The sequence below is a fragment of the Syngnathus leptorhynchus genome, chromosome 21 (assembly GCF_054491065.1).
Source record: "Syngnathus leptorhynchus isolate UIUO chromosome 21, UIUO_Slep, whole genome shotgun sequence".
In the NCBI taxonomy this organism is placed as follows: domain Eukaryota; kingdom Metazoa; phylum Chordata; class Actinopteri; order Syngnathiformes; family Syngnathidae; genus Syngnathus; species Syngnathus leptorhynchus.
Genome location: NC_141215.1, coordinates 1,836,121 through 1,859,352, shown reverse-complemented (window position 1 = coordinate 1,859,352; position 23,232 = coordinate 1,836,121). Strand labels below are relative to the sequence as shown.

The window sequence follows — 23,232 nt, the reverse complement described above, 5'->3', positions numbered from 1 at the left end:
GTGAGGGCCCAACAAAAGTCCCGTATGTTGGGTACCTGAACTGGATCACTTCCAGCTGACCCTTACCCTAACCCTAAACAATACGCTTTACTGGCCCACCAGAATATTTACTTTAAGATGGTGTGCCACCCTTTGTGAAATTTTTATATCTATGGTGTAGTCAGATAGCTCTAAACCAGGTAGAAATCCCAAAACGTTTGTACTACGATGATTGATTGGAAGTGAAAGTTTGTTTTTGAGCATTTCCTGCTTATGTGCTTCGGTACCTGAAGGCGTTTTTGCAACTGGCTGAGGATCTCGGTGTTTTGTGCCAAGTGATCTTTGGCACGGGCCGCCAAGAATCCCATCTGTTTTTCCGCGGCAGCCAAAGTGAGGCAACGGGGACGAACGCACGCGGGATCCTGCTCTTACAATTATCCCGATTTTTTGGCGTCGGCTGCTCGTCTGAAGAAGTTCGAGCGCTCAGATTTCCTACCAACTTACAGCAAAGTATGTCAACAAGTGACACGTTGGGATTCATTTGTGTTTTATCTGGCTCGTAAATCAGCTGCAAGACAAACTGCAAAGTACCTATAGTCATCCATCATATTTGTATGCATGATTAGAATTGCAAGGTGTATTCAAAGTCTTTTTTTATTTTTTAAACTGAAATCCATCAAGTGCTCTCATGCATGGCGTTTAAAAGCATGTTAGTCACCCTTCATCTGGAAGGTAATGTTGAAATAGGTACATTGGAGACTAAAGAGACTAGATGGCAACTAAATTTAGCAAAAAAAACAAAATCATCTACCAAAAAAGATTTTACAAAAACTATCCAAAATGTATTATGCCTATTTTATTAGCTATAGTTGGTTTCTAGTCGTACGTACAGTACAGCATACATGTGACAAAATATATTATCACCAAACTAGATTTAAGTTAAAAATATTTATTTTAAAATATTTTCATAACAATTAAAACACTGAAATAAGAAATGAACATGAATATGTTTCGTGGCATTTCTTAAACCGAAGTATGGTTTTATTTTGAAAGCAAGCACCGGACGTGGCTTGAGCCAGCATGCACGTCAATGCGCTTGACTCGCGCTCCAGCCAGGCTCCTCCAGTAGAAAAAGTCTGGTGAAGTGGGCGGGTTGAACCGAGGACGCGCGTGGACGTTACCAGCGAGTCTTTGGGCGGACGTCGGCCGCGCAGGACGTCACATCGAAGCATCCCGAAGTGTGTGTCTCACTCCGCGCAACAAGCTGCCCACGCACACGCACATCCCGCTCAAGTCCACCATGAGGACGCACGTATGGATTTACCAGGCGCTGGTGTGCGCGCTGCTCAGCCTGCTGGATGCAGGTAAGATGATGCCGAACCCTGGGCAACCTTATGCTCGCTTACCCGCGTGTGTTTTCATGCGCGTGTGTATTGATGTGATCTTTGAAAGTGTACTGAAAGTGTTAAATCAGCGTTTTTTCCAGCGGACTTTTGCGTTGACTGACGCACGAGTGGAGCATGACATTTGATGAGACTTTAAAGGAGAGAGTTTGTTTTTGGAGCAATTCATGAATGTTTGGCACAAAGATGAAATATTTGCTCTACCTGCAGAGTAAAATCAAGAGGCCCTCTTATTTGCTTTTATTTCTCATTGCATGCCAGCATCATTTGCATTGCAGCACTAAAGTTTAGAATACATGAGGATGCTATCATTTGTCACATAGAAGCAGAAAATTGCTCCCTTCAATAAAATCACGATCCACTTGTCGACTCTCAAGTACATGCCAAAGCAACAAGTGGCGCTATAATTTAACAGGGGTCATTTTTGCCAATCCTAAACTTGAAAGACATTTCGGTCAAAGGTGCAATCAGAAATAATGGGGATATCCTTTTTAGTCTGTAGACTATATCAAATCTAAAATATTTTCATCTAGAAAATACTTTCCAAAAAAATTGGTAATTATTTTGTGGACATCGATTATATAAAAAATATACTGTAAATCACTATGGCTGCCCTTCAAATTTCAAGATTTAATGTTCTCTTGAATCCCACTGGAATGGAATCATAATTGATATCATTGATAACAGCTGTATCGGTCCCACCATTTATTGGCCCCAACGCAGCCCACCCTCAACGATCCATGGGATTCGCTCACAGTAAAGTGCATTTTAGACCTTTGCCGAGTGTGAGGAAGAGCTTAAGTGAAATCTAATTGAGCGGGCCTGGCCAGACACGAGGACTGCAACAACACTGTGATGAGTGCCAGATGTGCTGCACTCGAGCCCAAACATTAATAGCACGTCAAAAGTTAAAAAAAAAGATTTCTAAGCGTCTTTGCTATCACCGCTCGTGTCGCTTGTAAAGTGAAACGAGCCCACATTGTAACCAAAACCCGGTTTCTGTACAAGGTGGAGCCGCTCGGCAGGTGGAAATGAACGCGGGAGGATTTGGGCTTTTAAATGATGGCAGTGTCCTCCTTGTGAACCCCCCTCATCTGCACACGTTGTCTTTACGCTGCTTCTCTTCATGCGGTTCTCGCTGAAGAACTGAGGCCTTCGGAATGAAGCGAGAGCGATGGCAATGTTTCAAGTTGCTTGTCACTTTTACGGCGTTTACTCGTGCCATGTCTCCTCGCAAGATTTTACGAGGGAATACATCATGCTAAGTACTATAATAGCTTCCAAATTGACTCCTTCTCACATTTGAACAAAGAATTTTGTTCCAGAAAGAGTAAATTTGATTGGAATTTAAAAGTATTAGGGCCAAAAATCGGACTGTTTTCACAAATGTTTTGCTTTGATTTGAAATTGGAATGGATGCAAGATGTATTTCATTTGAATTATTTGAAAGTGTTTTGGTCGAATTTGACTATCATCCAACATTTGGAAAGAGTTTTCGACTTTCAAGCGACAGCAAACTCTGCAAGGGAGTATAACAATTTAGAGTTTACAATTATACAATTTGGAACAAAAGTTCACCTTTGACTAAAAATGTTCAAGTTTGCTACTAGTTGCAAATAATCTGATAAAGTAGCCTTTTCCTATTAGGACGTCTATAGCCGTCAATGGCAGTGAATGCTTTTGAAAAATTACACGATTAAAACTTTGAAATGGTTGCAAGTTTCTTTGTCATATTCTCGTTAATATTAATGAAAAAAAATTAAAAAGTTAATATCACGTTTACAACGCGTAAACTTTTATTTTGGCGGGGTGTCAAAAAAAACATCCCGACTTATGATAGTTTTAATGAAGTGAAGCAAAATTGTTGTCAAAAAACTTTAGATTTTTGGGTGATACGTTTCGAAACGTGATTGCAGTCTTTTGTCCACCAGGTGACTGTCGAAAGAGACAGTCTTTGCAACGCTATGAAAAGTCTGACAACCATCTGCTGCTCTGTGCCGAGTGCCCGCAGTCTCCCGTAGTGCGCAACAGTCGCTCACAGGAACATTGCGCCCGCAAGTGCAAGAAAGTCAAGAAGAACTTCAACTGCAGGTAATAGTCCGGCACTTCTAGTCATGATCCGTTTTTGTTTTCTTTTTAAATCAGGCGTTCATCTGCTAACATCTTCCTGTGTGCAGGGCCTTCAACTTCCACAAGCACAACAGGAAATGCCACTTGCTCCCCTTCGACCGGTTCAGCCACGGCGCACAGAAGCAGGCCGGCGCCAACTTCACGCTGTACGAAAAGAAAGGTAAACAATTTAGCTCGTTCGACGTGACATTAATTCACGACTCTTTGCGTTTTGGAGAACACACGAACACTTGTAGAAGAGCATGTTGACACAACAAACGCGTTTGAAAAGGACACTCGACAGTGACGCGTAAACAAGCCCGTAAAGTATCTTTGTTTACAGTCGTAGCGCCGTGCGGCCTGTGGAATCTAGCACTTGAGAATTTTGCGGAAACTCCCCCTTACCAGCAGCCCTGGTGACATTTAATGAACCCTGGGAGTTGTTGTGGGCAGAACATAAAAAAACTTCTGATTGACCAAATATGGTCAATGCCAAAATATGATCGGGAAAATCGTCCAGATTATAAGAAGAATGCAATATGAAGGGACTCTTTTAAGTGGTTTTTACTCCACTCTGCTCAGATTACATAAGGGAGTGTATCATGGGACCCAAGGACAACTACAGAGGGAGGAGGTCTTGGACCAAGTCGAACATAACGTGTCAAGCCTGGTCTGATAATAACATCAATGAACACACGTAAGTACTCCCTCCCATTTTATACCTTCAAAATGTCGTAAAGTCACGGTTAAATTTCTGTCTGCAGGCAAATACCAAAATCCTTTTAAAAGGTTTAGAGTTGGAGAGAAAAATTATTATTTATGTCCTGCTTTTTTTTCATGAAATTAATAACTACGCTGTAATTCTCAATGCCACCACAAGGTAGAGCCGATCTGCATCTCATAGATGCGCCATTTTTTTGTGCCAGTCAGGGATTTTCCCTTTTTTTTTCTTCAACTCCAAATGTAACTAACTAAGCTTGGTATATTATTTATAAAAAATCGTAACTAGTTCTTTTTTTACAGTCAAAATTCTGACATTCATGATGCTTATCTTTGATTCTAGCGTGCTAGCAAGCTAATGTTAGCGGAAAATTCTAAGAATGTTTTCCCTTTTCCTGACTGCCATCCAAAATCGATCTGCCAACGTCTTTGCAAGAGCGTTTTTGGCAGCCTCTTTCAATTTTCAAATCTCACACACAAGGCTAGCAGGCTAATGCTAACCGCATGGCCCATCAATCTGTGATCTTGGTTTACTGTTGCTTCTTCTTGCCATGTTAATTTGACCATGATGGCACTCAAACCATTCTTGAGCGCTCAGTATGGGTTAAAAACTGGCTCCCTTTTTTCTCCCCATTTATTGATGTACCAAATGTTTTATACAGACATTTTCACACTGTGGTCGTGTCCTTTTTTTTTTTGTTATTACTGTTGTAATAGTTGAATAACTTGCTTTCATAAATGTTCCAGTTGTCTCTTCATTGTTTGCGCCAATGGTCTGAGGCGTCCTGAACAAAATTTCATTGCGCAATGGACAATGAGAAAGTCTTCTTGTTTTCCCTTCTGCCATGTGATGTATGCTTAAGTTTATTTGCGTTCGAGATGGTTCAGTGGCAACTTCTCATTAGCAGTGTTCATTAGTCCCGTGCCGCAGGGAGACAGTGTTTTGAAGTGCTGCTAAATAAAAATGGTATTAAACGACATTTGTTAGCGAAGCTCGCCAACCCGCAGATAGGTTCCCCTCAAACGTAAATTCTTTCTTAGTCAGCGATCCCTCCAGATGGTAATCAGACACAGCGCCTCTGATTTTGACGGGATTTAGTGCCGCCGAGGGCGACCTAACCTTCCGCTGCGCCGCCGCGTCAAAGCTCCCGACATATTTTGTTCATGCTTGATCAGACACAACGGCAAACAGGGGTGATTTCTCGCAATGTTTACAACCAGGAATGTCCTTTGGACCTTGGGAATTGAACCATGTTGTCTGAGGAAGTACATGTTGACGCCCTGTGCTACATGGAGGGTGAAATATTTCTCTGCGTGTTCATAACGCCGCTCATATAACTCAGCAAATTCACATGGACGCCAGGTGGTCAGCGCCTAAAAATGACCCGTATTGAACATTCGTAACTGTCCAAAATCAGCCTTCTTACAAGGACAAATATTACTGAATTGAATTTGCATTTTAGATGTCAACACAATAATGTTAGTCCAAATGTTACAGTTCTAAACCTTAATACTGATTGAATTTGTCAGAATTTGTTAGCAATGCTAAATGCTAGGTAGTATGTGCCAGCCTGGATTTCATCTTATCCAAAATTCAGTATCAAGCGGCATTTTTCACGCAAGCCTTTTTATATACGTCTCACAAGGTAAACACGCTAACGTTTCAAAAATGTGTCATAGAAGCTACAAGTAAAAACCCATACATTGATCTTCTTCAGTGTCATTCTCAGCTGTCATTTTCAAAGTCACAACTTGTTTTACTACTCCAGAGGCCCGACTTTATGGAGTATACCGTACCTTAAGTCGTAAATACTACCCGTAGTGGCTTTTGCAGGCATGCGTCGCTTTGGTCGAGCCTCGCCAATGCGTTCAAAGAAACTATGTGCGCATAGAAACATAGCGTATGTAGAATGTGAACAAACTCTGACAGCCAGATAAATTGAAGGCGTAACTGGCTAACATCTGTTAGCAGAACATCATTACGGCTAACTCGCGCTTAATGCGGCAGCCTTTTATGGACTCCTCACCACATGCGAGCTGTTTTGTGTGGGGTACCGTGTACTACCTTGTAATACAATTTATTATATACTGGAGTATGACATAAAAACATTGACATTATAAAGAGGTTTAACACAAAGCAGATGTTTTGGGTTGTGGTGCCGCGTCGCTAAACAGGGGTGAAATTTTAGTGGCCTTTTTTTGGGGTTGTTTTTTTTCCCCGTCGCGTCTCTCCTTGTTCTGGGTTGAATGATTGTGGTGCATTAGTGTCGGAGCTTTATGTAAGCCCCGGAGCATGAAAGGGGAGGGGGAGCAGGGTTAGAGTAAAGTCCCCCAGGAAAGGAGTCATCGCTGAGGGTAGAGTGTTCGGACAACCTGCTGACAGGCTGGAAAAATCCGTAGACCTTTGCTGGGTTTTTTTTGTATTAGAAGTTCACGGGCAGTCCGGATCGTCGAGATATCCCGATTTCCACACCTTGTCCATGTAAAATGTTGTTTCCGCAAGCCCGTTTCTGGTTCCTGCTCTTTCGCGGTGGCTTGACCACGCTCATTCGTCAGAAGAGGGATTACATTTGAGGCTGCATGCAAAAAGGTGCAATCCGGGTCACGTTGGCTGAGCTATCACTTGGCGGTCTGTGCTGGCAGTTCCTGGTCCTGTTAAGCTCCATCACACATCTGGACAAGGTGTATCCATGACTTATATTTGGCATTGTTCAAAGATTGAAGATATCCTATGAGAAGACAGAGTTCCGTAAACATCAAGAACCCGGTTTGACACCTAAGCCTGGTTCTTTAACGGCTGCTTGACTACGCCCACTTAACTGAAGTGGAGATTATTTTTAAGGGGCACACGCAAATGCGTGTCATGGTGGGTGATCAATCACATCACGTTCTACGCTGCTGATTTGCTCCTGGTCCTGTCAGGCTCCTTCACACATGAGAGAGCAGCAGGTAGCGCTCATTAAGCAAGGGAGTATCAATGACCGATTTTGCATTCGATCGCAACAGTTTTTAATCTTGTAGCCACAGCCTTCATGCAAATGGGATTTGGATTTATTTTGCTAGGTAGCGAGAGCGGAACACCCTCATGTATACACCGACCCAGCGGCTTCCTGAAATTCATTTTAGAAGCTTACAGTTGTTTTGTCGACTTCCCTTTTGTAGGTTTTATCCCGATCGGTACCCAACGCAAGACTTGAGGGAGAACTTCTGCCGGAATCCCAACAACGACCCCGGTGGTCCGTGGTGCTATACCACCGATCCCAACGTACGGGCCGAGGAGTGTGGCGTGCCGCAGTGTTCGGAGGGTAAGACGCACCAAATGAGAAGTAATACGGGCTTGTGTTATCACCATAAATAATTGTGCGGTTCAATGGTGTCCGCAGACGCGTGCATGACGTGTAACGGTGAGGAATACAGGGGCAAAGTTGACCATACCGAGAGCGGCAAGGAGTGCCAACGATGGGACTCCACCAGACCCCACAAACACAAATTCCAGCCTAAAAAGTCAGTCAACAAATAGCGGCTATTTTTTCTTGTTGGTTGAGCAGTTTTTAACCTCTGCCATTCATCTCCTGGTCAGGTACAGGGACAAAGGCTTGACAGATAACTACTGTCGCAATCCGGACAATCGTCTCCGTCCGTGGTGCCACACCATGGATCCAAAGACTCCCTGGGAGTACTGCAACATCACCATGTGTGGTAAGGGCTCCACTCAATCCCGGATCCTCCTCCGCGCTTTGTCGACAATTCATCTTGGCCAGTTTCAAGTCTGCAAATAGTTGCTGTTAGTAAGGTATTAGGAGATCAGTGAGCGCTAATGGCAATGGGGAGACGATGGTTTTGGGTCTTGTGGATTAATAGCGACAGAAGGTATTGCTGGTTCTTTGATGGTTTTGGCTGTTTAAGTGGAGTTATGTTTGGTTTTCCCAATTTGAATGTTGATGCCTTTGCTTTGTTTTGTTGTGGTAAGTTTAGCACTCTTGTTTTATTAGACAACCATTGTTAAGGGAACTGTTTAGAAGAGTCTTGCTAGCTCGTTATCATGGTCATGTTAAAAACTGGCTTGTCATGGACGGGGTAGTACAGTAGAGTTCGCATTTTAGGTGTTTTAGTTTTATTAGTAGCTACTTGGCTAATGGCTAGTCTAAATAATTGGCTTTTTAAAATGTTTTAACTTGTAAGGTAGATAGCAAACCTACATAAAATTGAGCACATCACTTCATCTCTATGGATTTTTTCTACTACTTATAATGTCCAAATTTTAATTGGTTAGTTTCATAATAAATTGGCAAATTTACGAGTTAGCTAGTTTGCTAGCTAGTGGGATTATGTAAAATATGAACCTAAATCCTTAATTCAGTTTGCTTTTGGGCAGTTAGCTCGTTGTTTGCGAGTACATTTTGAAGATGAAGTAGATTTCCATTTTATTTTATTCATTTTTTTATTAGACTTTTTTATTTTGCCATTGTGCTTCAGACTGTGAAAATCTTTGCAATAACACCAGCAAAAGGTTTTTGGCATTCGAAAATTGTATCACATTGACCTTAAAATGAGCCCGTGGAGTCGTGGGAACATTCGCAACGCAAAGATTCCTCGGAATTAGTTTCAGTGAATTATGCTCACAGACAAAAGGCGAGCATCCTTCTTTGTTTCTGTCCGTATGCATTGACTTTACAGTGCGTCTAATGATTTACAGGCAGGGTGGGGCGTTGTGGCCAGATGTGTGCATCCCTCAATGGCGGCCCTTGCACAGATAAAAACCACCGACCTGTGCTGCTGCCTGGCATGCGTTACATCAAGAATCCTTTTTTTTTTTTCTCCCCAAACACAACCTCGCCTCCTCCATCTTCTCTCGTCTCATTTGTCAAAGGCTAAAGAAACACAGACAGAAATCCAGGGGGAAGAATTCCACCTGAATGTGTTTAGGATCGTTTCGTTGTTAGGATGCTTTCAAAGCAAAAAATTCCCACAATGGGAAGATCTAAAAAGTTGGATGTCATAAATTTAAACATTTATGTTTTCATAAAACAAAACACGAACATTTCCTGTGTGACATTTACTATTTGATATGAAAAACACACTTTTTGGCCTCGCTACTGTTTTTCTGTGGCTGATGTATATAAGTGTGTATGTATTTGTGTTGACGTCCATTCTTTATGAAACAAAAGTTTGGCCAGTTGAACATTTAAGGGACCTCCTTAAGGGTTAAATGTCTTCTTGTTATTGTGGATTCCCAAGTGAGAAAGATTGCCTCGCTACTGAAATGATAACAGTGGCCACACTGTGCTATAAACAAATGCGATACTAATGCTTGAAATTCCCCAAATATCATGAATATTTAATACGAACCATATTTTGAGTAAGGTCTTGTTGTTGCGGATGTCCCGGTGTGGAAGAATGTGAGGCGTCTGTCAGTGTCATGAATAAACAGAACATTGGGGGTTGGGAGGTTGCTACTGTTTTTGATCATCTGTCTCCATTTTAAACATGGCACATTCTTGACAGGATTAATATCTTCCTTTTTCTTGTTTTCTTTTCTTTAAGAGTCCGACTCCAGGGAGGATCCAGATGTGAACGCCACGACGTGGTGCGTCCGCGGAAAGGGTCGAGAGTACCGCGGCACCATGAACGTAACTCCTGAAGGGGTGACGTGTCAGCGCTGGGACTCGCAGTTTCCCCACCAGCACTTCTTTCTTCCAGATAACTTCAAATGCAAGTGAGTAATGCGCCCTAGTCCCCCCCCCCCCAACTCAACCCCTGGACTGACATCTTGGATTCAGCTAAGCCTCTCTCTCAAGGGTCTTTTTATTCTGACTGTTGCCACGCCAAACATATAAAAGATGGTCTTTTTGTAAACTGTCATTATGTTTGCTTTTGTCTCTCTTAGGGACCTGCGTGACAATTTCTGTCGCAACCCAGATGGGTCAGAGTACCCATGGTGCTTCACCAGCGATCCCAATCAGCGCAGAGCCAACTGCACGCACATCCCCAGGTGTGACGCTCAGGCGGCCAAGAAAACTGGTAAATCACTCTCAGGCAAAGCGATTACAACGTGTCAGCCACGTGCTGACATGTGCGAGAAATCTGGGAAAAAAATTCACTTGTGTTGTGTTGTTTCCATGTTGTATCATAAATTGAAAGCAAAAACACATTCTTATGTATACATTAATACTTGTAGAATGCTGACTTCTGTCGTTTAAATTTTTTATGGGGTGAAGCGGATATTTTAGAACGTTTTGATTATCTCAAGCTGATTTTTTTTAGAGATATAGTATGTTTTATTCCACACTATTTTCCTCAGGTTGTGGCTTTTAATGAAATGGCTAACCGTTAGCTAGTTTGCTTGTTGAGTGACAGCTCATTTATGAATGTGGTTATTAATATTACGTAGACATTTTTTCATAAATTTGTTCAGTAAAGCAATAGAGAGTATGTGGGTGACTTCATCTTTCCTTAACATTTTGTGAGATATTACGATACGTTCTCATTAGCGGTTTTATGCTATAAATCCGCTAATATCGATACCTCTTGTTGGCGATCGTCGGCATGCTGTTGTGATGATACTTTAGTTAGTTCCACACCACCGAATTCCATGTTTTTGCAAATTTCCCAGGATTCTCGAACGCAGTCTAAGAGTAGCCTTTTCCCAGAAGGCCTTAAGCAACACACTTTTGATAGCGCTGTCACTTCCCATGTTTGTCTGCTTTCTGTTGAAGCAGACCACACGTGCTCTGATCCCATTTCAAATGTTTTATTGCCTTTGAGAACCCTCGGCAGACTTTTAAAAATGAGCACAGCACGCCTCACGAGTGAGCCCACACACTCGCGTTCGCTGATTGCAATTAGGCGTTGTAGGAGAAAGCCCGATTGCCGGCCCCCTGGGAAGGAAAATGTACTTGAAATAACAAAGTTTTCTTCTTCTGTAGAATGCTACGAGGACAACGGGGAGGCGTACCGGGGCACCTTAGCTGTCACACGCTCAGGGATTCCTTGCGCCAATTGGTCCCTTCACATAGACAGGTAAATAAGAAAAGTGGAAGTTATTGATTCATTTTGTGATTTTTTTTTTTTGCTCTCTCAATGCATAGGAGCTCATTATGATTTAACAGTTGAAGGAATGTTTGGAAAAATTTGAGATAATCACCCGACCGTATCGTCAATGCGGCTCTTAGTTCGTGAACCAAAATTTTATGGTACTAGTATTTGGCCAGCTAAGCTAACAAGGCTAGCCATGTGCCCGTTACATTTCTGGAAATCTATTGCTTATTTCAGAGCCAACATAAGCGGTGAAACACTGGGAATGTTTCCTCGAGAGAGGGAGGAACATTCTTCACCGCTAACTGATGAGTGTTTGTTGACAAGTGGACAAGTCCCCCCCCATTTTCTGTCCATGTGAAAATCCCTTTCATATGAATGGAGCTAAGCCTTAAAAACAAACAGCAAAAAAATCAATCGGAGGAAATTAGGGGTTCCTCAGGGGTCACTGCTAAGCCCAATTATTATTCCTGACGCTTCCAGGTTGGAATGGTTTAATTTACAGGAATTTTAAAAGCCAAATCAGCACGGGAAGATGGACATGTTCCAGAGCAGACCCCTGACCCACGGGAAGTGCTTGGCGCGGGGCTGCAGATCAAAGCCAATCAGCGCCCCTCGCCAGCCAGTCTAGCCCGGTTTGAGGTGAGGGGTCGTCCCGGGAAGGAAAAAAAACACCACGGCTTGTTTAACATCCTCCTGGGAAGTGAAATTATCTTCACCTCTTGACAAATTGCTGTGCTTCCGTGAGCGTGTGTATGTGTGTGTCGGTCCCATCCAGTAATGGTTTTTCAGGAGACCCGCGAGAACAGGGTTCGCGCGCTCCTCGGATGAGAATTCCTCCCAAGTGCGAGCCGTGGAAGACGTGGCTCCTGGCGGTCTGAGAGTGCATACTTTCAAAGTCCCATGAGCGCTGTTGGCTAAACCCGCCGTTTCCTTGTACGGGCGCACCGCAGTCGTTGAAATGCGACTTTTTTTTGCCCCACGGTGGCCGCTCAGCATGCAGTGTGTGCGTTTCGTGATATCCACTGTTTGCCAAATAACAAACAGAACATGAGCATCTATATTTGTGTGTTTTACAGCGGGGATTCTCACTCTACACTATCCCATGTAGGGCTGGACAAGAACTACTGCCGAAACCCTGATCGAGACAAACATGGCCCCTGGTGCTACACTGACCCGAACACTCGCCTGGCTTGGGATTACTGCAAATTGAAACCCTGTGAGTGGACGGCACGTCCTTATTTGTGTTGACGTTAATTAGCCTTTAAAATGCAGACCCCTCAATCATGCGGCAACACAGAACTACATATTTGGCGAGGCTGAAAGGAAAATTTGAGTCTGTTCCTTCAGATGACGTGTTAGCTAGTCATCAAAATGCTAACGTTATGCCGCTAATATGTTGCCTACTCTCTTGGTGCTACTGCTCGCACCATGTTCTCTGGTTGTCTATGCTGCATAGGCCTGCTGTCCTTTCTGTGTTGATGGTTGACGTGATCTGCAATCTGAAGTGCCTTGGCGTCCATCTTGATTTGTTTTGCATTATTTCCTTGTCACTTTGACACGGCGCATGACCGTAACCTGCACAGGCACGCTGCCGTATCTCTCGTGTCAGCTTGGAAAGCTTGGCCGCCTTAGCAACCGTAACTAAGGGAAAGGTCAGTGATGTCATCGGGCCTGATTAGAACGGACGACGTGGGAACTCTTCGGCAAGGCCTCAAGGGACGGCTTTGCGTTTTGCCCACAAATCCGCTTTTTTGGACCAGGTGCCAAGCGTTTGATCTGTGCTCGATCAGCACATCGGGTCCCAAAAAGCACACAAGGCCTCTGTTGCCGGGATTGTGTTTGGGAATGTTGGGAATGTGCGCAAAATAAAGAACAAGCAGGTGTCGGGTGCGTTTTGACACCTTTTCAGCCACCTGGCTAATTATCGGAGAAAGCAGATACGTATGGAGAGCCGCCAGTGTAACAAGTAGCATCTTGTGCTGCGAGGCTTCTTCTGGGAAACCGGAAGTTCTCGTTGTGTGCGTGATGTGTAAAACTCTGCCAGCCTTCTGATGTTTACAGTCCGCTAGCCAAGTACACTGTACACCCCGCTCACTGCCAAGAATGTGAACAATGTAGCGCGCAACACTGTTGCTTGTCAGTCCGACCGACAGAGAAACGCGTCTGATTCGCAAATGTGCCAAATAACAATCAATCATCGTAATTCATTGCTTGGATTTGGAATGAGTTCCACGATCCCGCCTATTGGCAACAAAACTAAACAAGTCTGAAAGTAAATTTACATGTCAGTCGTGAACTTCTATCTGCCTAACAAGATTTTTGTTGAAGAAATCAAAGGAGCGACCTTCAGAGGACAGTTGAAACCAAAATTAAAACCAGTTAAGACCAATTGTACAATTTCAACAAAAAAAAAGCTTACTTGGTTTGCTGTGACCTTTCATATAAATGAAATTTATATATATGATAAACAAATATAAATATTAATAAATATTTACTATTTATAGTATAATTGATATAAAACAATATGATGTCTTGTATATTGAATACGTGAATAAATAAAACAAATAAAATAATTGTTTTTTATGTGGTAAAAGATGCCATTTTTTTTTGCTTTATAAAATGGATTCAATAGAAATTGCTTGGTAATCCATGCTCTGCTTCGTTCGCTTTGTTCAGGTGATTCCACAACAGCCACACATCCTAATGGTGAGTAATTTGACCCGCTTTCCACCGGCTTGCCGCAGCCCATGTCGTGATGTGCCCCTTTTATCTGGTGACATCCAGCGACACAAACACCACCTGGTCCGGCACCGACCGTGCCCAAGATCTCGTGCTTCGTCCACATCACCACTCGCATCGTCGGGGGCCACCAAGTGCGAGGAGCGGATGGCAGCTGGGTTGTCAGCATCCAGAGAGAGTGAGAGGCTCTCCTGTTGTTGTTTTCAACTTCCCGTGAAAGCTAATAAAAAATAATAATCTTATGTTGTTTCCTGCTGTTGTTCCAGAAAGATCCATATGTGTGGAGGTTCTTTGATCAGAGAAGATTGGGTGTTGACGGACCAGCAGTGCTTCACATCCTGGTACGAGCGTTTGACGAATCCTGTTTACTAGGCTTTAATGGCGGCAAATGTCAATCAATTTTTAGTACAGGGTCATTTTTGTAAACCATTGGTGATATATTTGTTCCCCATATTCAATATTAATATATATGAAATATATTTTTTTAAGTCACGTATTCTGTTCACTTATATGACATTGTTTACACTTTTGATGCTTGATTTGTGAACTTTATTCTTGGGATTGATTTGCTCATATAATGTAATGTTTATCGACTTGATTGAATCAATTTATTGCATTATTTATTCCTTTATCGAATGTATAGTATTATTAACTGATTTGATGTGTTTATTGAATTAGTTTTTGAACGTTATACATTTAAAATTATTTCTTATTTTACTTAATTTATAAGAGGTGATTTGTACAGTAGTTATTGAATTTATTAAATTATTTAATTCGTTTTATTCTTGTTTGACAGAAATAATTCACTGCTCTTTAATGTATAGTATTATTGATTGATATGTATTTATCATATTAATTATTTGATGTAATTCATAAAAGTAATGAGGTTTATTTAAATGTTGATATAAAATGACGTAATTATACAGAGTAAAATGTTATTTTATTAATTTATTGAATATACTCACTATTATCTATTAATTTGTTTAATTGGTTTCTTTGACAAATGAATTTTGTTTATTAATCGATTGAATACAGGTCACTGCTTTAATGTCATTAATTTTATTTGTTGTTTTCAATTAATTAGTCTTTTTTTTATATAAATCCAGGGCTTGTGGTTCTTTCTTTATAATGTCCTCTGAAAGAATTTTTTTTTTTTTTCTTCTTGAATGTGTTTGCCAGCGTTCCCGACCTGAGGGAGTACAGCGTACAGGTGGGACTGCGCCACCTGAACGAGTCGTCGCGTCACCCCAGACTTAGAATATCTCGCCTTATCTGCGGCCCGGAGGGATCCAATCTGGTCATGCTGAAACTGGCCAAGTGAGTTACCAACATTCCTCCAAGTGAGCGCCCTTAGCTCCATTGTCAAGCCACGCGGCATGACTATCTATGATTGATGCGCGTTCTAGCCCCGCGCCCGTGTCAGAGGGAGCCGCCACCATTCATCTTCCCGTCAAAGAATGTCACATCGCCGAGGGCACCAACTGCACCATGTACGGATGGGGCGAAACCAGAGGTAGTTTATTTTTCTTTTGATTTCACTCGCATTCAAAAACTAAAAGTCTTCCCACAATCGCTGTGCTACACAGATAAGGAACGGGAACGGGCGCTGAACGCCGTGACCATGCCGATAGTGGACGACGACAAGTGTTCGCGGATTAAGGGGGACGCTGGAGAAAGAAGGATTTGCGCCGGAGGCAAGAGAGGAGAAGGCGTGTGCGAAGTAAGGGAGTTTTAACTTGCTTGTTGCTAGGAAGACTTCATAAAGCGCTCTAGCAGATTCAAGCAAATTTAGTGACCCCAGGTGGACACAAATAACCTCTCTCTTGGTAGTCGAATTCATATTTTGCTGATTTGTTTTTTTTTTTTTTTTCCTTTCTCCAGAAAGACAATGGTGGTCCGCTGGTGTGCCAGGAGCAAGAGCGCCGTGTGGTGGTGGGCGTGAGCATCCAGCGCACCAAGTGTGCATCATCACGGCCGGCGCTCTTCGTCAACGTGGCGTTCTACTCGCAGTGGATTTACAAAGTTTTCAAGCTTTACCCCGGCCCCGACACGAACTGACCAGAGCAGGCCTGGAGAAAAAAAAAAAAAAACTTGCAAGAAGGAGTTATTTTTTTCAGGGAAAACAATCACTGACTACCAAATGGAATCTCCACTAAGCAAATGAAGATTGTGTGAAGCGAACCGTGACTAAGAATCGTCTCCTGGAATTTACTTGAATACTCGGACGGTGGTCCGTAAGGGACAAGAAGCTTCGGCGAGCGATCGGATGCTGCTGTCAAGCTCCGAGGTTCTCGTGCTAATGCTTGTAGCATGAGCGAGCGGCGGCCCTCGCCAAGGCAAACATGCCTCCGATTTCTGGAGGGAACTGCCGTGGCCCCTGGTGGGCTGTGTGCGGTCACTCGGTTATTTTTCTCCTTTCATGCAAAGTGAAGCCTTATGTACATAACGGGACGGATATTCCAACGCGAGTTTATGGGTCTCATAGATCCAACTTCCCTTCCCATCACTTCCTTTTGCCGGTAATGATGTTTGATATATTTAAAAAAGAGAAAGAGGTAGCTTGACTATATTTATTGTCGACTGCGGTCCAAATGGTTTTGGAATTAATTAAGCCCAGATGAGCACATAGAAAAAGAGCCTGATGGTTTGCTGGCTAAATGAAGACGTTTTTGGCTAGAGACTTTGTCAGTTAGATGCTTATTCGTCATTTCTTTGGTTTAGGTTTGGACTATTTACTATTTACAACATCTGGATCGATTTTTCATGTGATGGAGCATTTGAAGGAATTGAGTTGAATATGTCATCTATGCAAAAAAAAAAAAATCTGAACATTTAAAATATATGTGGTTTTTGAATTTAATAGCAACAATTAGGGCGCAACCGATGAATTGGCAGGCCGATTTGGTCGGCCCATTTTTCGTCTTTTAAAATTGCAAAAGTCAACCAAAATTTTGCAATTTTTTTTATTATACACATATTAACACATTCGAACATAAGAAAAATATAATGACTGGAATATTCACTCCCAAAAAAATTGGCAAAAATAATCAGCTCTTTAAAATTTAACAAATATTGAAGGTGAAAATTATGTAAATCAGTCAAAAGCCCTGCCTGTAATTATTTTATTGTTGCTGTAAAAAAGGAAGAAAAAAGAGATTTTATTCATGATATATTTTTAATTAATCGATTGTTTAATTGAATCCCGAAAGTGAGAATCTGCATCGGCGTTAAAATATCCATATCAGTAAGCCCCTAATAACAGTTTCCTCAACGGACTGTGGCTCAATCCAAATAAGATACACATTTTTTTCAAGTGTTTTTTTTTTTTTTTTACTAACTCTTATTTAATTGCCCGACGTTGTACATAGCCCAGTGTAAAATTCTGTAAATATCACATGATATTTTTTAACATCACAGCAACTGGCTGAATTTATTTTTTATACAAGCTGCTATTTTTGGCCCTATGACTTTTTGGTTTTGTGTTTTGTTCCACTTTGTTATTCCCATTTTAATAAAAAAAAGAAAAAAGGAAACAAATTGTGCAATTGCAGTGTAACACAATCGTCTATTGCTCACATGATTTGATAAATGACAATAGCTGTACTAATCATATTTCTTCTGTCTTGTTGAAGGGAACTCCAAGATTCCTACAAGAAATATGAAAGTGGATTCCAGGTAATACTTTTTTTATTTTTATTTTTTTATATCCTTGGGATGACTAGACGAACACTAAAAATGCTCACAGATCATTTCCTTAGCACAAGCATGTGGACATGTCATCTACTTCTGCTTATGATGCGTGGCGTTATGATTGGCGGCTACTGTCTTTCTGGATGTTAAACGCGCCGTTGACGCGCTCGTCCAATCGTGCTTTATCACTTGTGTCAATAAATAGGAATTCTTTAAAAAAAAGTAGCAGTTTATCTGTGACTGTCAAGAAATCAAACCAAAAATGCAATAACAACTTTTTATTGAAATCATTGAGGCAGAATGGTGTGATCTGTGTTCCTCCTGCAGGTGGCGCTCCAGGTTAAGTCCAGGCCTTATCTTGTGCGCTGTGATGATAATGGTTCAACATGGAAGAGCTTTTGGGATGCTGGTGATCAAGCTGCGGGACGGAGATGCACGTGGACCACCCAAAACCTGACGCCGATTTTTGCAACAAAGGTTAGTGGCATGTTGTGGACTGTTAGTAGCTTCATGCTAACACATGCTAATATAGCATCTATGGAGCAATACAATAATATTTTATGGCTGGTATTTCCAGATTATTATTTTTTTAATTTGCAGTTGGCATCATCCCTACAATCTTAAATCACAATTTAATGCTAAACTGAACTTTACAAACCTGAGTAACCACCGGGGAACATCTGATATGTGCTGTAGTATGAAGGTCCATTGGTCATCTGACAGCATAATAAGCAGCATGAATATTTCTACAGTGTGTGTAATGAACATTTGGGTAAGAAATAACAACAAATTGGCTGAAAAACAGACCAGCCCAACAACACAGTTTGGTGGGTTATGCAGTTGACCTAATTTTGGGCATTCAAAAAATAACTTCCAAAATATGGTTGGTTGCTTTTTGACCCAATTTTTGTCATTTTGATAAAGCAATTTACCAATTAGTTAAAGCTACAGAGAAATTGGCTGCACTCAAAACCGATGGGTTGAAAATAACCCAATTTTGATACCAAATGGGTCCGACCCTAGTAGAGTGTCAAACTTTTTTTTTTTTTTTTTTCAAAAAATGTTAATTACTAAATTGAATTTATTGAATTGTATGACAAAACTGTCCAAAATGATGACCGGGTTCAGCCTGCCCCAATCCAATCTTCAACCCAATCTACTTGGTACATTTTTTTAACCCAACCTTAGGTAAAAGTAACCCAAGTTGGTGGAAATCCACAGCTACCAAGTGAACGGTTAATGGTAACAAACCGGCATTTTTTTTTTTGGGTGTGTGAGATATTACCTGTGAAGTTTGGATGCTTCCTTGCACTTTTGGATCTATAGCAGCTGGGAAGGACAAAATTATTGAGTGTCCCCACAAGTTTCCATTGACATTCAACAAACTTACATTGTTGGACTTCCCTCCTCCACTTGGCCCGTCTGTTTGAGAACCACACCTTGGAATGGAAACACAGCAAGTTCATTTTGGAATTAGCGAATTACCTAGAACTGTTTCTTCCCCTACCTTGATAGTGTCCTCGGGAAGTCTGATCCGGGCTGAGAGTTTCTCTCTGGTGTACACGTCGGCGTACTGGCTATGAGAAAACTCTACAGTACAAACACTTCAAATTGTGAAAAAAAATTCCTTCATTGTGACTTGAATTTTGTCATTTATTGCCACCTTCTTCCAAGACTTTGCTCTGCTCTGGAGTGAAGGTGGTCCGGATTCTCTGGTGGGCACCTTTGGGATTGGTCACCATGGCTTCTTCTTCTTCTGTGGTTGTGCCTGCCCCAAAAATTAGTTGAACTGCGATCGCTACTGATAAGATTCCAAACTATTAGAACTTACTACGTTCAGCCCTACAGTGTGCCTCGCTCCATGATCCCTCCTCCATTGGGATCCTCCTTAAAATCCGGTTTATGGACGACACCTTATGAAACAAAACATTCAAATGTGGCTAAATGTCCTTTGAGAAGAAAATTAATCACAATTCCAAGCTGTGACTTACGCTGGGAACCCTGGAGGCCTTGCAGCTTCTGGTGTCCTGCAAACTCTTCCTAATCTCCCAGGCGAAAATGGACGGATTGTACCTCTTGTGTCGGACGATAGCAGTGATGACGCTAGGCGTGAGGAGGCGCGGCCGGCTTCCGCCTATCGTCTTGGGTTGGACGAGGCCGGTGAGACGGTATCGATTCAAAATCTTACTCACGCAGCCTGTGGACACCTGGAAAAGACATGTAACATTTTGGGCAAAATTCGGCAAAATAAATAACAGTGGTGCCTTGAGATACAAGTGACCCAACATTTAAGTTTTGGCAATGCCCGAGGAATTGAAGCAAAATTATGACGTTCTGTTTCATAATGTAAATTCATAAATTTGGCAAACTTGTATGTTCACTGTGGAGTAACATGAACTGATAGTGGCCAGATGTTGTTAAGTTCTCTGCCGCCATCTATTGGCAGATAGTGTCCATTTTTGGTCACAAAATTCATAAAGGGTGTTGTTCTTAATTCAAGGCACAGCTGTTACTCGAAAAACTAACAAAATACCTTCAAAAACAAAAAATGCTTTTTAAAACATGAAAACAAAGAACTAAAATTAACTAAAATTGTTACAAATATTGATATCATACATAAACTTTTGAGCTCATTTTAAATGTAGTGTAATTGGTATTACTTTAATTCATCCAAATGATAGAAGATTTAAAATTTGTTTGAGAATTGTAAATTACTTTCTTACACAATACTTAAAATAAATAATCTTGCACTTGCTCAAAAGCTAAAACTAATACAAATCCAAAAAAAAAAAAAAAAAACTTGCTGTATAAAATAGAAAAAAAATAACTCAATTAAAAAGGCTCAAATAAAAGTAAAAAAAATAACCATAATGAAAAATCCCAAAATATTCTTGTCCTGCTCCAAATACCCTCAGGATCCTGGAGATCTGACTTGGTCGCACCCCCTCTGAGGCCAGCTCCACCATTTTCCACCTCTTGGCATCCGGAAGAGGTCTGCCGTTAAGGAACGTCCCACCTAATTGATTGACACTTCCACCTCCTGTTCTCCCCCCCACAAAAACAACAATCAACTCCTTAGTACATCACCTTCTCAAAATGACCCAAAATATAGCTGACCTGGATTTGCCTGCTCCAAATGCATCCCGCACATCCCGCTTGGAGGTGCAGGTGACTCGTGGCGCTCATGGCGTCTCCTCATCTTATTTATAGCTCAGTGTGTGCGTGACGTGGGAGAACCTGAAATGTCAATATTGGCTATTTCAATCTGGAGCCAGAGGCCTTTATATTAGATTACATGCTTTCTTCAAATAAGAACAAAAATGTCAACTTTCATCTTGTTCCCAGTCTTGTCATGTCACTAAATAAGGAAGGAAGCACAAAAACTATTATTATTATTTTAAATTTCTGTCAGTGCTTTTAAAAATAAATCCAAAATGCAAATATGCCATTACTCATGTCAATTTTCATCTTGGTCCCATGAGTTAAATAAGATTTTAACTACAAGGAAGCACAGAAATATGCTTCAGTTTATTTTGGACAACATGCAAATGCACAATTAAATATATCTAAATGAACTTTTATTGAACACTATGAGCTTATATTCCTGGCAGTGCTTTTTATACAAGCAACATTTTTCCCTCTCTCAACTTGTTTTTAGTCACACAAAATTAGAATTACATAAGATTTTCTGTTGATTTTTTTTTTTTGGTCTCTTCCATTAAAAGTCCTCAACTGGTGCCCCATTTTGATTCATTGTATTAAAATAAACTTTTTATCTAATATGACAAGGACTTGTCCCCACTGACGTTTTTTAAATGATGGCAGAAATGTTTTTTTAAGTAATCCAAATGGTGCCCATTATGCAATTAATTGTTTGGTAATCTACTTTTATTCATTCAACATGATCAACTCATATTCCTTGACACTTTTGAAAAAGCTGTATTTGCTATGTTAGCTTTCAACCTGTTCCTTATGCAACCATAAAATGAAAGTGAAATGAATTTTACAAATGCTTAAAAGACTTTAATTACAGGTATAAGCAAAATACGCAAATGATGCCTTCACGTCTGTTGGAAAAATGACTTTCATCCCGCATCTATGACACATGTAGATGGAGGAAAGCGAAATATTCCAAGATTTCAGCGTCATGAAATGTTCAACTTCTCTCAGGGGTGGTTGGTCACATGACCCCCGCATCCTTTTCCCACGTGCTGCGTTCAAGTGTGCGGGGATGAAGAAGCAGCAGCAGGAGGGGAATTTCCATAAAGCAAACATTTGGAAATGTGCCCCAAGGACCAGTGCCATATGGTAAAGTGCTTTTGATCACTCGTAAATCCATCCCGGAGTGCCTTTATTACATTTTCCCTGCGAACGTCAACAAATCGGGACGGAGGAGGGCCAAACGCGCGAGGGCACCTTGCTTGTGGGGGGCCCAAAATCACCCTCACAGATGTTCCTCACCCTGCCTGCAAGATAAAATGCGCTGTAAACGTCCCCAAGGGAAATATTTGACGAGCAAATATTAGTACATGCATGCGCACCGCGGACTGTTCGGGGGGGGCGGTGGTGACGAGACTTTAGGGGGGGGGGACTTGTTTGGTGACTAATTGAATATCATTAGTTGGGTCCACACAGATGGAAGTGCGTGGTGATTTGAAAAAAAAAAAAAAAAGTACAACCATATGGTGCAAATTATACATTAACCACCTGTGAGTGGACACACCGTCCGTGTGTGTGCGTGGAATGGATCCGAGCCGATGTGGATCTCCTTGCCAACCAGCGCACCCCCAATCAGGTCGGCCATTTCTTTGATTACACGCTGTCATTGATTGATCAACTTTTATAGTGTGCCGCGTGCACGCGCGAAATCCCACGCACACGTTACAGTTTGATTAGGAAAGCCGCGCCTCTCCTGTGCGTAAACTTCAAGTAAGATCGGATTGTTCGTCTTTGAGGAGACTCCACTGTTACTCTCCCAAAATGCAAGATGGTCGAACGACGCATGCCATGTGATTGTTTGGGGTGTTTTACACATAAATTCACGTCGATTGTGCCACGGAAACGATGAGAAAGTCGTCAAAATCGCCGGCGTAAAAGGCGAGGAAAAGTAGGCCGATGCGCGCGCGCCACGTCGGGAGAATTGTGCGTAAAAGGAGAGCGCGTTCTTTTTCTCAGCATCGTTTATACAAAATAATAAACACACTTTCAATAGAAACACGATTTAAGTTATGTATTTATTTCACAACAGTCTACTTGGGGCTTTTATGGGATTAATAACGTCTTTCCAAGATTGCCATGCTTGCTTTGTGAGTATTCTACTCCAAAGTGACCTAAAATGTCAATTACCGTTTCAGTAAATGTTTAAAAATAATGACATTTAATGTGATCATTCTTAATGTTATTCCTAGACTTTTCCCATTATTGTCGTAACCAAAGCAAACGTGAAAACTGTCCAAATAAAGCAATTACCATATATTTTTACAGCTGTGTACAAACGACACATTAATTTCAGATCCATATCAGAAGTCAGTGCTCTCGTGCTCTTACGTGATTA

At 41.5% G+C, this 23,232-nt stretch overlaps 2 protein-coding genes across 2 annotated transcripts; one reads left to right on the top strand and one right to left on the bottom strand.

The window, feature by feature from the left end:
* Nucleotides 1-1,052: 1,052 nt before the first annotated feature.
* hgfa (hepatocyte growth factor a) lies at nt 1,053-21,354 on the top strand. The gene is made up of 20 exons (XM_085901737.1): nt 1,053-1,343; nt 3,314-3,473; nt 3,560-3,672; nt 4,074-4,188; nt 7,374-7,516; nt 7,595-7,715; nt 7,792-7,910; nt 9,756-9,927; nt 10,099-10,232; nt 11,138-11,231; nt 12,326-12,465; nt 13,926-13,955; nt 14,034-14,166; nt 14,255-14,329; nt 15,168-15,305; nt 15,395-15,501; nt 15,575-15,708; nt 15,870-17,663; nt 18,006-18,155; nt 20,594-21,354. The coding sequence occupies exons 1-18, from the start codon at nt 1,280-1,282 to the stop codon at nt 16,044-16,046; spliced, it is 2,169 nt and encodes a 722-aa protein (XP_085757863.1). The 5' UTR covers nt 1,053-1,279; the 3' UTR covers nt 16,047-17,663; nt 18,006-18,155; nt 20,594-21,354.
* pax4 (paired box 4) lies at nt 18,019-20,864 on the bottom strand. Its single transcript, XM_085902877.1, has 10 exons — nt 20,796-20,864; nt 20,588-20,752; nt 19,670-19,885; nt 19,510-19,591; nt 19,342-19,446; nt 19,186-19,268; nt 19,069-19,117; nt 18,964-19,007; nt 18,337-18,394; nt 18,019-18,131 (listed from the first exon to the last, which is right to left on the bottom strand). The coding sequence occupies exons 1-10, from the start codon at nt 20,862-20,864 to the stop codon at nt 18,019-18,021; spliced, it is 984 nt and encodes a 327-aa protein (XP_085759003.1).
* Nucleotides 21,355-23,232: the final 1,878 nt, after the last annotated feature.